General features: G+C 39.1%; 2 protein-coding genes across 6 annotated transcripts in view; both read left to right on the top strand.

The window, feature by feature from the left end:
• The window catches only part of LOC113583179 (macrophage mannose receptor 1), a 27,577-nt gene extending 19,180 nt beyond the window's left edge, over positions 1-8,397 (top strand). The window contains exons 25-28 of the mRNA XM_081694426.1: positions 7,430-7,546; positions 7,681-7,743; positions 7,939-7,971; positions 8,162-8,397. Coding sequence (XP_081550552.1) covers positions 7,430-7,546; positions 7,681-7,743; positions 7,939-7,971; positions 8,162-8,397 — 449 coding nt within the window. The remainder of the gene's footprint in view (positions 1-7,429; positions 7,547-7,680; positions 7,744-7,938; positions 7,972-8,161) is intronic.
• LOC113583188 (zinc transporter ZIP12) overlaps positions 8,398-18,310 on the top strand; it is a 10,253-nt gene continuing 340 nt past the window's right edge. The window contains exons 1-13 of one of the 5 annotated variants that reach the window (XM_035536642.2): positions 8,398-9,187; positions 9,660-9,849; positions 11,828-12,133; positions 12,292-12,499; positions 13,998-14,149; positions 14,266-14,437; positions 14,857-15,029; positions 15,971-16,123; positions 16,320-16,400; positions 16,518-16,584; positions 16,875-17,033; positions 17,612-17,799; positions 17,917-18,310. The exon at positions 17,917-18,310 is cut by the window's right edge and continues 340 nt beyond it. In XM_035536642.2, the coding sequence (XP_035392535.1) occupies positions 9,090-9,187; positions 9,660-9,849; positions 11,828-12,133; positions 12,292-12,499; positions 13,998-14,149; positions 14,266-14,437; positions 14,857-15,029; positions 15,971-16,123; positions 16,320-16,400; positions 16,518-16,584; positions 16,875-17,033; positions 17,612-17,799; positions 17,917-18,045 (2,076 nt within the window). In that variant the 5' untranslated portion in view covers positions 8,398-9,089 and the 3' untranslated portion in view covers positions 18,046-18,310. Of the gene's footprint in view, positions 9,188-9,558; positions 9,850-11,827; positions 12,134-12,291; positions 12,500-13,997; positions 14,150-14,265; positions 14,438-14,856; positions 15,030-15,970; positions 16,124-16,319; positions 16,401-16,517; positions 16,585-16,874; positions 17,034-17,611; positions 17,800-17,916 lie in introns of those variants that run through there. The other 4 variants (XM_035536644.2, XM_035536646.2, XM_027019375.3 and 1 more) reach the window with 4 other exon arrangements.

Genomic DNA, 18,310 nt, shown 5'->3' with positions numbered 1-18,310 from the left:
TACAGTTATCCTGCCTCAGTTTTTATAATGCATTTCCTTGGAGCCATTTCTTGAAGAAGTGTCCCAGGTAGCAGAACCTTCAGGCCTTTTTTAGGAGTTGCTTGTGAATGTACACACCTTTTTCTGCTTTGCCCTTGCATTGCGCATATAAAGGGTTAGATGTGACATGTTGGAAGTCAAAAGTGTCTTAAATAGGGAACAACATTGCGAGAACTCATGCCAGTCTTTGCAACTGAAGCATGGATCATTATCACTCACAACTATATTTGGAATTCCATGTCTTGCAAAAATCGACTTCATTGTATGATGACAGAGCTTGCTGATGTGCTTGAAAGTAGCGCCATTTCAGGAAAGTTTGAATAGTAATCAGTGACAACTATATAGTCTTTACCTTTCAGATGAAAGAGATCTACTCCTACCTTCTCTCTGTGAGGTACTGTTGGTAAGTCACCTACCAGCAGGTTCATAGATGAAATCAAAGTCGTACCTTTGCAATTTCATCATCAGACATTGAATTCTTGGTGACATTTTAATTTTTTGATAATTGCAATTAATGGATGATGATCTGTCTCCACTGTGAACTTGAAGGCCATAAACTTAGCCATGGAATTCTGGAGTCCAAATGCCAGTCCTAGGCATTCTTCTTCAATCCAAGCAAATGTGCATTCCTTATTTGTAGTTCTGGATGCATAAGCAACAGGTTTTCACTGGTTACCACAAGTAACACAGAGCCTAGACCAACCTTTGAGGCATCTGCTGATATCTTGATGCTCATTGTTGTGTCGAAAAAGTAAGCACAGGTGTCATGGTCAATGCTGTTTTTAGCTTTTGGCACTCATTCTCATGATTATCTGTTCATATTATTTCATTTGTCTTACACAGGCGTGCATGCAGGTGAATGTTTTTGCTGTGAGATTGCGAATGATTTTGCCCATGAAATTTACCATCCTCATAAAGCATAGTACCTCTTGTTTTTCAAGTGGCCTTGTCATGTTCCATATGGCATTGCTTTTGTTGAGCTTTAGCTCATTTTTTCTGATGTTTTTCAGGACACATATCAGTGTCTTGTGGTCCTGGAGTGAAGAGCCCCAGACACTTGTGTTATCAGTGTACACATAAAGTCCTTCAGTGACATGTTCCACAGCTCTATGAAAAATCTCTGATGCAGACAGCATCCCTAAAGGAAGTCTAAGTAAAAGTGCATCTACAATATGGTCTATTTAAGGAGCAGTAGTAGTGACTGCGGGTGTAACTCCGGAATGTTGGATTGGGAAATATGTGCTTGTATTTAGCTTTTTGATTGGATGACCGGTTGCTGCATAGCAAGTTCTTTTTCCAATAGGAAATGAAAGGAGGACTGTTCAAAACTTTTGCACACACAGCCATGCCCATTCTAACTGGTTACACACTAACTGCTTACACATTTCTTGTTTTCAATCATTTAGGAACCATGGAAACCACTTTGCAACTACATAGCAACCACTGGAGGTACCATAGCAAGCACTTGGTAACACCCTATAAACCACTTGCTACGCCATGGCAGCTACTTGGTAACAGTTTTCTAGTTTGGTATGGTCCTTGTCTAGCTGCCAGAACCCTTGTGACTCACCAATTCTAATGACATATTTTGCATCTGACATTTCGCTGGTGATTTCTTCATCCAGGGAATCTGCTATTGCTTCTGCCGGATGTTTTCATTAAGAGTCGTTAGACATAATCTAAAATCTCCATTTTCTTTCTCACACAGACCATGGAGTTCACCCACTCTGTAGGTTCTTTAGTTTTCTTAATCACTCCAAGCATTAACATCCTATCCAGTTCTTTTTTCGATCTTGTTCGCAATGTTGCAGGAGCCCTTTGCACAGGATGGACTACTAGCTGAGCATTTTCTTTTAGCTGAGTTTTGATTGAGTGTGGTAGCACAGCAGATCCTTTGAAGCCATCTGAGAAATCATGCACAATGGTATTAATGGGATCACTTGGTGTCCAAATGTATGATCACAAGTAATGTGGTAAATCCTTTTGACAAGTTTCAGATCCTCACATGCTTTATCCCCTAATAGTGAATCCAGTAGCAACGACAGGGAACAAGTAATGCACTTTGTTTTTCATGGTTATTTTCAACCTGCAAGTGCACAATCAATTATTTATCCAATGTAGTCCTTTTAATAGTACTAATCTTCATATTTTGACTTTTCTATTATATCAGACATGCTAATCAGGTTTGCTTTTGCACCAGTGTCCAACTTAAGATAACACTTTATTGCTCCTGAGAAAAATTGCTGTGTGACAGTAGCATACATACGTATTTATCACTGTCTTTGACAATTTGATGACTGCTGTTGTACAATAAGTTAGTCTAAAAATAGGGGGGGGGGGGTACTGGAGGACATTCTAGAAATAAAATCACAAGATCAAATAGAATTACTAGAGCAGATAAAACCACAGTTACAGAAGCAAGCTGTACTGATATACATATGAGGTATGTACATGACATTTATATGAGCAGCATCAGCAGGTGTTTCACTAACACAGTTATGGGATAGAAGACTGTGAGATGTTTATTAGTAAGAGAAGCAATGATCACAGTACTCAGTTAAAGTGCAAAATAAAAGTGAAGGTATACCTCAGCACAGTTCAGAAAGCAGGAGATCAGTAGTGTCCCTGCAGAAAGGATGCATGTTGGATAGCCTTATTGCAGTGTGGAAGAATGATCTTACTCATCATTCTTTGGCATAGCAGAGCTAAATCAATCTGCCCCTGAATGTCCTTCTCTGTTTTTCCACCGTTCCGAGCAGGGGATATAATGTGTTGTCTACAATTGTAAGAAGTTTATTGAGAGTCCGTTGTTTTGCTACAACCTCCAGAGTGTCCAGTTTGACTCCTGACTCAGATATGTGTCTTATTGTATTAACAGATTGTGCTTTCCTTTCATTTTTCCTTTGTGAGAATCGTTGTTTGAAAAGTGGTTTCTATAATGGCATTTAGAACAATGTTTTCCATATACTGGGGATTGCTTTGGAAGATGATGGGTACCACACTGCTTGCAATTGAGCATTGCTTCTTTTTGTTTAACGACTGGCCAGTGGATACGCATGCTTTTTCATGTCTGAAAAGAGTACACCGATGGCTGCATCCTCATTCGCACCAGTGAGTAAACCAGACTTACTGAATGTCTTCACATTTGCTTGGCATATCTTACTAGCTCCCTCCAGGGTTAGCTCTGCTTCTTTTAATAGATGTTCTCTTATCTATTTACCGAAGACCATTTTGGTCAAATCAAATCAAAATTGCATGTCAGCACGTTGAGCTAAATGTCCATCAAAAAGGTTTTCAAATGGCTTGTGTTAAGGCAGTCATAGCTCAGTGGTTAACTTGACTTGTAATTGGAAGGTTGCTAGTTCAAACCCCACCACTATGAAGTTGTTCCCCTCAGCAAGGCCCTTAATCCTCAATTGCTCAACTTGTACTGAGTCATAATTATAAGTCGCTTTGGATAAAAGTGTCAGGTAACTGTTACTTCTGTATCTGAGAATGGAAAACATTGAGCAGTGAGCATCAAATTTCATGAACAATTCTTCAAGCTTATCTTTATCTTCACCTTCTCCAAACACAAATGTTGGGTTAGGGTTAGGGTTAGACTTCGATGCCTTGTTTGTTTGTAACATTAAGAAACACAGCAATATTTCTCATGTCTGGCTTTGTGTCCAGCCTGATAGCTCTGACATACAGCAAAAAACGATTGTTTGAAAGTGCGCCAACTGCCGTCAACATTACCGTTGCGTTCCAGGTTCTCCAGACACTTTAAAGCATCCATGTCACTTTTCACAATGCCCAGACTACAGTAGCTTTAACTCCTGGCACCATGATTTGTTCGTTAATTTTATTAACAGAATTATTTGAACAACATGGCTTGGTCAGCCTTTAACCTGCTCTCTTTCCTGTTTTTTTTTCTTGTTTTTCTCGTTGTTGTCCACACATTGTATGTCACTTGCCTGCTCTCATTTTGATGGCATCGTTTTTTTCTGGCTTGATGTATTGTACCTTGAAGCATGGCTCCACAGAGGTTGCCACATCAAGCTGGTCATCAGATTTCTGGTCAGCATACTTTTCAACGAGGCCTGCTATGACAGTCATCTTTGTTCTTTATGAGCTGTTTTTCACCTTCAGATGTCTTCAGAATCTGTGTTCTGAAGAGATGCAGTATTGGCTTGATGTAGGACACACTAACATAAGATTCACCAGAGAGCGAATCAGTGAATTCCAGTAATTAATTCAAGGCCTCATGCAGGGACTCCATCACATCCACGTCCTGCCAGGTGGGAACCAAGTGCCTGGTGATCTTATTTATACTGAGTACCTGAGAGATGGCCTTCTGCTTCTCTAACACCCTTCAATGATTCTTTGATGTGAACCTTGCCAGCTTGTGTTGGGGCAGGTGATGCCCTGCCCGGCCAGTTGCCATGTCTCTCTCCGTCTTCCAAGAGAAACTGAAAGCAGTCACCACTTTTATACACCCACAACTCGCTCCACCCTATTGTCTTTTCCTGCTCTTTCTGAGGAAATGAAGGTAAATATACAGGTTAAACTTAATATCTAGTTATTTTTTCTGTGCAGAGATAAAGCTCTCATGCTGAAAAACTACTAAACCTAAAATCAAATACCAAACTTAAAATAACTAAAAACATTTAAATAAGTAACAAACATTCAAGTCAGTAGTTTTTGAGTTTCAAATAAACTTTAATCATTTTTGTAATCAGTCTGAACTTTTGAGAAACCAATTGAGTATTTTGGTAATTTTTGGTAATTTAAATTACCATCATTTTTATTACTCTTAATAATACACTTAGGTAATATGGGAATTCAAGCTCCTTATTCCATCGTAATCTGAGCTGGAGATACAAGTAAGGTTGCCAAAAGAGGTTTGCTAGGTATATAAATTATAAAAATATAATTGCATATAAATCTGCTCACCAACTTACTGATAGCTGAGTGAAGTAGGTGCCACACTGCAGCCGTGTCCAGATGTCTAGTGATGTCGCCACTATATTCATCCCAGTTTGTTTTCACTCAGTCCCCAGGATGCAAGTTCTTTTGTCAATCCTAAAGCAATGACGTCGCCATTATCTTCAAGAAAGGAGGCAGTTTGGAAACATTTGCTTTTCAAATTCCAATCTTAGTCAGTGAAGTGGGCAGTGAGGGTCATATATGTTTCAGATGTGCAACTTGTCCACAAATCCAATGTGGTAGCGAAGTATGGCGCACTTATTTCTCTACACTCCACGTATAGCTGAGGAAGTGCCGTCTGAGAGAAATATTTACAGCCAGGGAGTTGGAAGAAAGGGTCACTTACTTTAATCTGTCACTCAAGTCCAGCATTGTCAGCTATGCTTGTTGGCATCATGTCTTTTGCAGTAAAGTAAGCTATTGCATTTGTGATATTACTGTGTCTCTTTGGGGTTTTTTTTGGGGGGGGGGGGGGTGGTAGGTTGTCGTTAAGGCATGGCACTGGAGAAAGCAGATACTATGGTCTGTTGATGTTGCACATGTATCACACCGGTTGTTTTAGGGGGACCAACAGCACCTGCTTAGGTCTGGAACTGTAAAGTCGTGTTTGCCTCTAATGGATGGCACTGCTTAAGCTGGTACAAAATATTAGTGGCATTACCTGTTTTTGTGGGAACATGCTTTTGACACAATTTGCAGTGCATGTTACTCTGCTTCTTGTTGGACTTTAAACAGGCAGAATATCTCCACACTACCGAATTCCTCAGGCCCTTTTTTCATCAATCTCCTCATCTTTTGAGCCTTGGGATGTCCACCTTCTTCAGTAACACTGTTGCTCGGGTTTTTCATTAACATTTTCTGTTTATTTTCTTTTACGTTGCTCTCACCCCTGACAGGAACAGTTGTGGTGTGCACGGTAGCCCAAACATTACCACGTGTGCTGCTGCCAGCTCTCAATCTAAGCTGACATGTCTATTCCAGCCACATGATCAGTCTGGCCTGACACTATTCTCATTGTCATTGGCTTTTCATGTTGTCTGTTAAAACATGGAAAGAGTGAGTTCCATTTATGTTGTATGAAACATGTCTTATCCAAAGCAACTTACAATTATAACTGAATACAACTTGAGCAATTGAGGGTTAAGGGCCTTGCTCTGGGGTCCAACAGTAGCAACTTGGTGGTGGTGAGGCTTGATGATGATATTACAATGTACAATAATTTTACAACAATTAATTATTTTTTATAATTTTAGTGTCGTTATGTCAGATATATGAAAATCTCATTGCTTGTTAACCAATCACCTTAATATCTGCCCATTGACCATTAACCTCCAAGGCAGAATAGTTTTGAGTTTTTGCATACAAGCTAACTGTCATTTAATTTTTTTGTCCTAGCATTAAAACTGAATTCGAAATGTGTCCATTTACATTGTAATATCATCTTTATTAATCATTGCTAAAACAAACAAACAAACAAAAAACAATAGTTAACTTGCTAGTAAAGTGTTCCAGTTAAACCATTAGGCCATTAGACACATGAAAGGAAGGTTCCAGGTTGGATATTTGAAATGCAGTGAAAAAGACATTTATTCCTTCCATCAGGCACAAAAGCACAAGTGAAAACCATGGTGGAGTCAACAAGCTCTTACCTCCCTCAAGAGCTAGGTACAAGTCATCACTGAATTCACAAATAAAGAAGAGAGAGAAAAATTAAACATAGAGTATAGTAGCTCTCATCAAAGGTACATTCCAACCACCTTTCATGCAGTCTGTTAAGGTACTTGGCTAGTAATCAGAAAGTTTCCAGTTCAAGCCTCACCACCACCAAGTTGCTACTGTTGGACCCCAGTGCAAAGCCCTTAACCCTCAATTGCTCAAGTTGTACTCAGTTATAATTGTAAGTTGCTTTGGATAAAAGCATCTGGTAAATGCAGTTAATTTTAAGAGAAGTTGTAATGACATTTCTAAAGCTGTAATTAGACATGTATGTGAAACTACTCCTTGCTCTTACAAGTTGTTATAGCCAACAGTGATGGATACATATGTTTTATACTTTACTAACAATAGAATAGTGCTGTTCTGTTCCCAAAAAAAGAGGAAGTTGTGAAATGTTTATAAGTGAACTGCAGAGGGTGCTATAATTACTTGGTATAATTACTTTTGTACTTGGTACTAATTATACTACTTAATATTTTTAGTGAATGAAAGCAGATGGTGAATAAAAACAATAGTTGTGAGTTTATCTATGGTCCATCATCTTTCATCTTCTACCTTTAGCACAAACACATATGTTTCTATGGCCTACATAAAAACATGAAAACAAAATGAATGTTGATGTCAAAACAAGTCATATTTTGCCCTTGTTGACACATTAGTGTTAAACATATATTAAGTTACTGATTTGTCTTGATGATGGTCACAGGTGCATCACTGGTGAGTGTGGAGAATGGGTTAGAATCCCAGTTCATACACAAGAACCTCGAGATCCTCCAGGACGAGGCCCCTTCTTTCTGGATTGGCATGCACCGAAGCCATGAAGGTCTGCAGCCCCATTAAAAACTTCACCTGACTAAGAAACATCATTGTCCATTGTCTTTAGCCAGTACATGTAGTTTCCACGTATGAAAATTGTTGTGCATTTACCTGGTTTGTGTGTGTGTGTGTGTTTGTCAGGCAACTGGATGTGGATTGATAATGCAGTAGTGGACTACACTAGCTGGGGACCACGGATGCCAGGTAGCCATGGTGACTGCATTGATGTAAGAGCAGACACTGGCTTATGGTTTACTTCACCATGCAGTAACTACAGGTCCTTCATATGCAAAACTGCCAAAGGTCAGTCACTCATTTACACACACAGATGACCTTTTAGCTTGATCTTGGCTATTGTGGTCTTTGATCTCACTGTAAGTGCCTACGTCTTTTTTTTAGTTATACCACCAACAGAGAAGCAGCCAGATCCTGGTAAGTACAGTAATTCAGTTACTCATCCTTTAAAAAATACTAGCAAAATGAATTATCCAGATGAAAAACAAAAGTAGAGAATGCATGACCCTATCAAATATTTTTTGTGATGAGAGTTCTATTAAGAACAGTTTTTTTGCGTTCATTGATCGTTGATATCCTCCTTATAAGCTTCAACTCTGATCTGCAGCGTTATCAGTGCATGAGGCCCCTCATGGATACCTTGGCATCACTATAGCAGTTGTCCTCGTGATAACTGCCGTGGCAGGGCTGGCTGCCTTCCTGTTTTTTAAGAGGGCCTCCATACCTGTGATTGGAGAGTGTACATTTGACAACACACTCTACATCAACAGCCCTGATCGATCTATAACCACCGTGGATACCAAGGGACTGGTTGCCAACATTGAACAAAATGAGCATGCATAACACCCACCCACACGTGTATACACACACACACACACACACACACACACACACACACACACACACACACACACACATTGTACTTAGAAATGACATTTGATTGATGCTCAACTACACCAAATACAGTGGCCATTCTGTTAAATACAAAGGGATGAACGTGACGCTATCATGTATTGAGAGATTTCTTATTCTGAGGAAAGTATAAATTGACCATATAACACAGTAATTAAACTGTACACCGCTGTATTCATACCTCGTGGCTTCTACAAAGCTGGTCCTGTTCTTTTTGTTCTTGTCATCATCACTGATCATTTTAATGTTTTTATTGTAAATAAATGTTTGAAAACCTAAGAGTTCAAATGCAAAGCCTTGTTTTAGATTGTTCTAGAGAAAAAAAACCTTTACAATACATTTTTAATTACAGACTACATTACTTTTCACACTTAAAAACGTAAAGATTTACTTTCCACGTGGTGAACATAAACTACAGGCTGTTTGAAGCATTTTCCTGTTAATCTTCAGCTCTTTCTCCCTCTCCTTATTGTCCCTCTCTAGTAGCCCCTTGATCCCTGCACCCACATTGCTAAAGTTAGCCTGATGTTGCCATAGCAACCTCTGAACTATGAGACTGAGGCAGCGTCGACTAATCCTCTGAAAGTGGCACATGCAAATCTGCTCATAAGAGGGTTTCACCCATGCTCTGGAATTCCCTCTTTGCATTTCTCTCTGCCTCCAGAACCAGAGGGCAGGGGAACATTTCCTTCATCAGCTACTGGGAGCACTGTGAAAGAAGGTGAGGTTGGTTATTTCGTAAAGGAGCTAAATTTTAGACTGTTTGTTTACAGACATTCTGTAAGTAAAGCAGAATTTCGGAGGAGGTATTTTTGGTTTTGGCAACCTGTGGGATCTCTACCGTTAAAGGTTTGAGGCGGAAAAAAACAACTTTTAAGAACACTAAGGGGAGCTGATTAATACTGAAGGGGCTTTCTCTGTCCACGTGCTGTTCCCAACGCTATTACAAGAACCCATTAATTACAGCTCCTTAAAAACAACCCCTTCCTCTCTATTTCTTATTCACATGCAGCGGTTTCTGTATGGATACATCACCACCTTTCTACATCTTCAGTTCACATCATCTTTTCTGTTTGTAACGGTCTGGTTTAGACACCATCTCCACTCACCTGTGCAGGCAGAACATACTCTGCATCTTGTGTCTGTGTTGGAGAGGGCTTGGGGGAACGTACGTGTGCATTTGTGTGTGGCAGTGTGATGCCCACGCTGTGCAGGCTATGGACTTTGCTGGGGCTTCTCGTGGCTCTGAGCAACTGGTCGCTGTCGGCAACAGAGGGTGAGGGTGCCTTGCAGAAGGAAGATGTGGCTACATTGGTCAGCGACATCTTCCGTGCACTCCAGTGTCCAGAACACATTGATGGGACTCATCATCTCTGTTACAAGGTGAGAAGCGGAGTGCGTAAATTAACTGCAGATAACTCACTGACTCTGGTAATTAAAGGCTAAGCACCAGCTAATATGAAAAACGTCAAACACATAAATCCAGCGAAAGCTGTACACAGGAGTTTCTAACGCTTGATTTCTAACTCTAGGCTAAAACTAATCCATGTAGTTTCGTTATGGAGATTTATAGAATACATTTACATTTACAGAATTTAGCAGACAGATAGAGAAATAGATCGCGTTAGCTAGCTATTGCTCAGTGCGACGTTTCCAGTGTTCGTTATTTAGCTAGTTAGCCGTTTCCCATAATGATCCAGTATCTTTCCAAGCACTTGAGTGGTTAAGGCCTTTTCAGTTTTTTTCAATGCACAAAGTTAGAACTACAAATTCACAGAAGTCAGCAAGCAGAAGAGAAGGTAATGATAATGCATACATTTTAAGGCTAGACACATATAATTTAGCTAGCAAAAATACATTAGACCACTAAAGCAAAGGCATTAGCTATCTTAGCTCAGACATCGTTTCTTAGCAAAAGGGAGCACTGCTAACTAATTAGTTAGCTAACGCTAAATACATGACGAGCTAGTAAAATGAGAAGTTGAACCTGTATCTAGCTAGTATAAACCTCAGATTACTCAGTAGGTATGCATGTTTTCACCACAATGTCATTATTGATTAGCCATTTGCTTGTGTAAAATTGAAGTTTTAAGTTTGGTCTTAAAAACACATGTTGAGAAGCCAGTCATCGTTTATTTGCATTACATTAAGTGTCCGGGTGGCTCAGTGCATTATATAATGTGATGATGCCTATCATGTTGGGTTCCTGCTGCAATCTGCCTATGTTTGGTGAACTGTCAAGAGTAAAATAAATACAAACCAATTGTTGCAAAGTTTATCATTAAGAAAAAATATGAATTGATGAAGTCTTTTATTCTTCTTCATCAAAGGATTGAAACCCCTCAGGCTCTTAACCTCCGTTACCTTTGTCACTAGTTTCCAAAATCACTGCAACTTTAGCAACTACACTTGTTGCGCAACATTTTAGCTAGCTGGCTAGCTAGATGTCAATTAAACCAGGAAGGAAATGTTTCTGACGTGAAGGGTAAAGCCTTTCATAATTGATTTCATAATTGTTTATTGGTTAGATTCACACAGACTAACACAAATCCATCAATCACACATGCAAATAGATGACTAAGACCTGGTTGACACACGAACACGCCATTTATTCTTATTATCGACAAAACGTAAAGGGAAAGTTGCACAGATTGAGGAAATGTTTGAACTCTATTTTCTATGCTGTTTTTTCCCAAAATATTAATAAAAACATTGTGAAACCTCAAAAACACCACGCCGACGCACGCGTTGACCTCATGAAGTTAAGTCACGACCTATAAAGAAAAAACAAAAAAGAAAAACATACTTTCACCAACCTGACAGCACCGTCATGACTCTAGTTTATTATCTATTGTATTTCTCTCACTCCTGGTTTTTCACTGGGAAATACATATATTCAGTATATTTTTATAGGCAACAAAAACACAGAATTGTTGAAGATTAATTGCTGGTAAGTAATTTTAGATTCATTTGAATGCATAATATGAATTTTAAAATCAGTCTCTATTTCTACAATGTTAACATGTTATGGAAAACATATTCACACACTAAATGTTTCATGTACATTTTTTTATTTCTATTTAGAAGAGGACTAGTAATGACTCTTTTGACTAAGTGACCACTTTCTCAGATACACAAGATTACAAGATACACATGACTACAAACACTGTTACACAGGTTTATCATTACTTATGTCTTACATGTGTTACATAGCAGTTGCTGGAGAATTTTGGCCAGAAATAAAACATTTGTATGTTAGTTTCTTGTTAATCTGTTCCATTTCAGTCATGAGGTAAATACTTCTAACCATTTCACTGTGTTGAAGCGCTACTAAAAGTCTTATGTTATTTTCCATGTTCAGTGCCTCCCGCAAGACTGGTTACTGTCAGTACAGGAGAATGATAGAAAGGACTACCTCAGTGGGGAGGAGTACCTTAAATTTTCCACTGTGCTGCTCTGTTACATCATCAACATGAGACAGCTCTGTTCCTCCAATGTCTCCTCTTCGCCCTTACCTCCTGATTACTCATACTGTGTCTGGGCTCTGACCACACTCCACTCATTGGAAGATGAAAGTTTCCTCTCGGCCAATGAGACAGAGAGCATTCTTAAACTCATTAACCAAAACTACCAACCAGAGGAAAGACCCACTTCCAAATACACTCAGGTAACAGGCCGTGACCTCTAGAGCTATATTAAATAATGTTTTAGTAAATGCAGCCCATGCACTATTGTGTTTATAACATATTGTGTAATTTATATACATTATACTGTATACCTATAATGGTGGAAGATTATTTAGTGTGTGTGCCTATGTATTATTAGTGTATTGATGCAGCACATCTGATGGAGGAGGTTGGTGTTACAGACAGCAGAGGTGTTGAGTCCTCCTCTGTTCCTCGATTGGCTGCAGCTATTATCTATCACTTACGCAAGGGCCATTGTGTAAGCAGAAGGAACCTCCCCTCACCTGCTTTCTTCACTGACTACATCTTCCAGTCTCTCAACCGGACCAGTGACCTACATGTAAAAGGTAAAATTATTGCATATCTTAAACATATCTTGGACCTAAAACTGTCAGAAATCTCACATTTACCAGCCACATCAAATCATTTACCAAAACAACTTTCCATCATCTTAAGAATATAGCTAGTATCAAGGATTTAATGTACCATTGAGACCTAGCGACTTGCGCATGCTTTTATCTCAGTCAAGTTTGACTTCTGTAGTGGTTTAACTGGACTCCCCAAAAAGACCAAATTCAGCTACAACTGACACAGAAAATGCTGCTGCAGTAGGTTTAACTGAGACAACAAGAGCAGAGCACGTAAAATAAGTGTACTGGGCTCTAGTAAGTTATACAACTGACTTTAAAAACCTACTAGTAGTCTACAAATCACTCAGTGAATTAGGCCTAGAATCCTTTTCATATCCTTTTAAACCCAGTAGGTCTCTTAAATACATGGACTCGAGCCAGCATGTAGAGCCGAGAGTTCAAACCAAACATGGTGAAGCAGCACTTAATACTTGTGCTCCACATAACTGGAACTAACTCCAGTCGAATTTAGATGTGTAGGGATGTAGGAATTCTTAAAATTACATTACCATTCTCTTGTGCTTATAGCTCTTGCACCATGTTAAGCAGTATTGTATTGTTACTGTTATTGCGCTATAGTCTTTTAATGTATTTTTATTTTATTATTCCATAGTGTTTAATTGTTTTCTTGCTCTCTTACATCAATTGTACTTTGTTTATTATTACATTCTATTTTTAAATTGTTTTATTTAGCTTTCTTCATTTTATTTTGCAGAAAAAATGTACTGGGTTGTTAGATCTTGGCATGTAATAATCTTTGTTATTATTACTTTATTCTGTTATTTTTGTGTGTAAACCACTTTGAATTATAGTTCTGTATGAAAAAATGCTATGCAAATAAACACGTCTTGCACTACATTGCCTAAGCTTACACACATTCACACACATTCAAACATCTCAAATATAAGAACATATATTTGTCTATATAACAATTTGTCCTGAATGTCCCAATTGGCATAATATATGTTCATGCTACTTATTATTTAGTCAAGGCAAGGCAAGATCATTTGTATAGTACTTATCATAAACAGGCAATTCAAAGTGCTTTAACCAGACATGAAAGAATTTAATAGAGCTTGAGATGTAAGCTTACCTCAGGAAGGTTTTTGTCAAAATGAGAAAAAGGTTACTTAAAACAATATATTTAAATGAAATATAGTCCATTTAAATAGAAATTAGATAATTAAATATTAAAAAAAGAATTAAAAGATACATTATTAAAATATAAAGTTAATTTAACAAAATAAAATAATTAAAACAATTTAAATGAAACAGAAGTTTAATTAAAATAAATAAGATTAGATATAACGTGCATATAATCAAAGCTATAAAATCGATGGCATATGAGAACAGATGTTTTTGAAAATGATACAGTCTATGCACCTCACAGCACGCCACAGCTTCAGCAAGTGTATTCCAACTGATTGATTTACAGACCTGGAACAGCTGTTATACAAGCTTGGTGTAGGAGGCACTGTCACTCACAGCTCACATGGCAGGGAGAGGCGGAGCACTGTAGACTCCTCCCCAGACCAACCTTATGCATGCAGTCTGCCACTAACAAGAGAAACCAGAGACTGGACACAGGTGCAAATAAACAAATAAAAGAAAAGCAGTTTGTCTTGAATACAGGTCTGCTGTATGTTGGCCACATTGCTTTCATGGAGACAAGTGATCTGAGGTGGTTTTTGATGCTTCTTCAGATGTGTTTCTCAGCCAGTGAGCTACTGGAAATTTTCATCATGGATCCCCATTCGTCAATATCCAGAGGACACTTTAGACACATCTGTCCTGCAATCATTCAGCAGCTACTGGGTGACGCCTGTGAGTCTCCACTACCAGCAGCTAGTGCATCTCCTCCCAGTGATATTGAGAGTGAGGCCCTAATTCAGCTCACTTTTCTTCTCTAATTCAGTTTATCTAATTTAGTTCTACATAATGTTTGCATTCCTATCCTCAAGGTTGAATGTCATTATATCCAGAGTATTTATTATTATTTTAATAGTATACTGATATTGTTATTAGTACTGTCATATTTATCTTCTATATTAAATGGACATCACATTATAAAATTACAAGTGTTGTACAAGCATTAAAAAGATTCATAAACTGAACAAAATCATAGAAAATGCATTTAATACCACAGGGTCATTCTCTCTCTCTCTCTCTCTCTCTCTCTCTCTCTCTCTCTCTCTCTCTCTCTCTCTCTCTCTCTCTCTCTCTCTCTCTCTCTCTCTCTCTCTCTCTCTCTCTCTCTCTCTCTCTCTCTCTCTCTCTCTCTCTCTCCATGGTAGAGTATGGCTACAGCACAGTGGCAGTGCTGCTCATCACACTGGGCTCCATGCTGGGAATCTGCCTGATCTTTTTTAATTCCTGTCAAGAGACCTACGCTCTCCTCCTGCAGATGTTTGTGGGGCTTGCCGTGGGCACACTCTCAGGAGATGCTCTGTTCCATCTGATACCACAGGTATCGGGACACTAGGTGGATTCATGAACACAGAGGTGTCTGCACCTCAAGTGTCTCAGTGAATAATTATGCTTAATCATATTCGTTAGGATATGAAAGCAAAAAGCTGCTCCTGATGACCCTTCCTTTACAATTTCTTTGGATTTCTTTGAAACCAGCTTAAGTTTTACCAGTAAAGAGAACTACCAGCAAATTTCTGAATGAGTTTTTTTTCAGCCCAACAAAGCAGTAACATGTTTATGTTGGTTGTAAAGCCACGCAGAGTAAACTAAAACCATCCACTCAAATATGATTCCTAAAATACTCTTTCTACAACTACAGAACTGGGTTCTGTATTTTCATTTGATTCCCAGCTATTGCACTTTTCAACCATAGCTAATAGTCATTGGGTCTGCTATTGACTGTGCTCTCAATGACTAGGTAAAATGGCCAGGTTCCTTTTCTCTCCATCAGCATAAACAGGCCGTTGTATCTTTCAAAGACACGTTTGAGGATTTAGCGGTTAGATGTCTCCTCTTAGTTCAATGTACTGTGACTCTACCATAGCTGGATGCATTTACTCACCTTGGGTTTGTGGCACCACTGCACAATTTGGAGTTGTGCTACGATGAGAATTAGGTATGATGTACACTGTGAGAAAATCAAAAAAACAATCTCTGCTTTTCAGCTTAGAGCTTGCGGTAATGATCAGCCAACAACACCGCCATTCTACTTTCAACCATTTTGGTTTTTGTTTTTGATTAGCATATTTCCGGCAGCATTGTGTGCTGCCCTGTGCCTCTCTCTACCTGTGCTAGAAATGGTGTGAGGGAAGAGTATTTTCTAGTGAAAATTCATATTCTCGGTTATCAAAAATAAAACATGGACACTTTGTTTTCCACTTTGCCTGCAAAACACTACAGTTAAACTATTCCATCTCTGCCTTTGTATATACTTTGGAGATCCTTGGCCTTCATGAGGACAGTCAGCATTTTGATCCTAAGCTCACAAAAGAAAATGACTACCTGTGGAAGGTTGCAGGCATCATTACTGGGATCTATGGCTTCTTCCTCATTGAGAGAGTCTTCTCTTTTGGAATGTCATCTCATGGGCATGTGAGTGACAGCAGAAACATCCCAGCATCTGTTTCCATTTCTTTAAATTCCTCATTAAACATATTTAACATACTGGTGCTGTCTACTGAATACACTTCCCTGTCTCTCACCCTGTGATACTTTTGCATACTTTGTGTCTGTATGTTTGTTTGTCCATGGAATCAGTTTTGATGTGAAATGGTGTTTCCCCTCACAGGGTCACCTACATGATTTGTCTGTGGAGCTTAACTGTAATGAAGAGGGGCAGCATGGGAAATCAGTGTCTACCTTGCAGCTGGTCAGCATGTTCTCTGTGTTCCTTGGGAGCCTGTGTGTCTGCAGAACATAGGACATGATTGATTTATTAACTCGCAGGGACATGTCTAAGTGGATCTTTTGCTGACTTTTTGTACAGAGAACTGTGGAGGAGAGAGAGTGTACAGAAAGGCAATCTGTGGAGCCTAGCATCAACCAGCAACAGAGTAAAAGAATGCACACACACATACAAAAAAAGCGCGCGCGCACACACACACACACACACACGCACAACGCAAACACACACATGCATGCACACACACATACACACAAAAAACAAACACACACACATGCTTGCACACACTCACAAACACACACAAGTACATACACCCGCACACACAAAAAAGCACACACAATTCCCTACAAGCACACATTACCACACATACATACTCAGAACCCCATTATAATTAAGTCAATTTTACATATTACCATTTTACTTTTTCCTGTGTTGTCTCAGAACAAGGCATGCCTCTTTTGGCTGTAATGGTAGTAGTTGGTGACAGCCTCCATAACTTTGCTGATGGTTTGGTAGTGGGAGCTGCGTTCTCCAGCTCAGTTAAGACTGGTATGGCAACTACAGTGGCTATCCTGTGCCATGAGGTCCCCCATGAAATGGGTGAGTTGATTTAGAGGTTAAATTCGATCTAATGACCTAAATTAATTTTACATTAACATTGTAACTTTGTAACTGCTCTGGAAAGAAAAACAAACACTACTCAGTCATTGCAGCCAGTGAAGGTAAGGTTAGATGGCTATCTCCATTGGTTTACATGTGCAAACAGCATTCTGCTGATTTGAAGGAAAATATTACCATGCTTTTCTCCTTAGTTCTGTTATATTCAAAATTTACAAACGGTAATTAATTAGAGGTAATAAAACGTACTAAAATAATTGTAGGTAGTAGTGGTAGCTCAGTGGTTCAGGATCTGGACTAGTAATCAGAAGGTTGCCAGTTCAAACCCCTCCACTGCCAAGATACAACTGTTGGTTCCCCTGATCAAGCCCCTGATCCATCAATTGCTCAAGTTCTGCTCAATTGTAATTTTGGGATAAAAGCATCAGTTAAACGCCATAAATGTGTAAATCACAAACACTGATGACCTATTTTTTTTTTTATTTCTCAGTACCAGTCATTTAAAACATGCTGTTGTGCAAGTCCTTCTGGGATCATGTTGAGGTGTCTTTCTCGCATAGGTGATTTTGCGGTGTTGCTGAGCTCTGGTCTCCCAGTGAAGCGAGCTGCACTTATGAATGTTCTCAGCACCCTCACTGCCTTTGCAGGGCTCTACGTCAGCCTCTTTGTCTCCTCCCACACCGAAGTTCAGCAGTGGATCTTCACTGTGACAGCTGGTCTATTCCTCTATCTGTCACTGGTCAAACTGGTGAGTCAGTGGTTCTTCCAATCCAATTAATATCTTGAGCTGTCTTTAGGACCAAAGGCCAATTACTTGCCTGATTAAATAATCTTTGTCTCCTGCTGGCTCTCTCTTTTTCTCCAGATGCCTGAGATGAGTAGAATTCAGTCTCCACATCCATATCTTGTGTTTTTTCTGCAGAACATTGGTCTGCTCATGGGTTGGGCATGTCTGCTGCTTCTAGCACTGTTTGAAAACAAGCTCACATTTTAACACAGCTCTTAACAAAATAAGTTCACTCAATAAGGACAATATTTGTTCTTTCTAGATAATTATTATTGCTGAAAGCTCCAGTCAGGAAATGCTGAAAAAAAAATGCTGACCCATGGACACCTTATCACTTACTTTGAATTTGCTACTGCATAACTTAGATAATATATATATTTTAACAGGGGTGATATCATGATATCATAATTCTCTCTCAGTCTGGTCCTGAACTAGCTCTGCACCACATACGTTCTGTTCTCTTACTCTAATA

This window comes from Electrophorus electricus, chromosome 13 (genome assembly GCF_041902795.1).
Source record: "Electrophorus electricus isolate QZ-2024a chromosome 13, ASM4190279v1, whole genome shotgun sequence".
NCBI classification, from domain to species: domain Eukaryota; kingdom Metazoa; phylum Chordata; class Actinopteri; order Gymnotiformes; family Gymnotidae; genus Electrophorus; species Electrophorus electricus.
The sequence above is the reverse complement of the archived record's forward strand: the minus strand, read 5'-3'. Positions and strand labels throughout refer to the sequence as shown.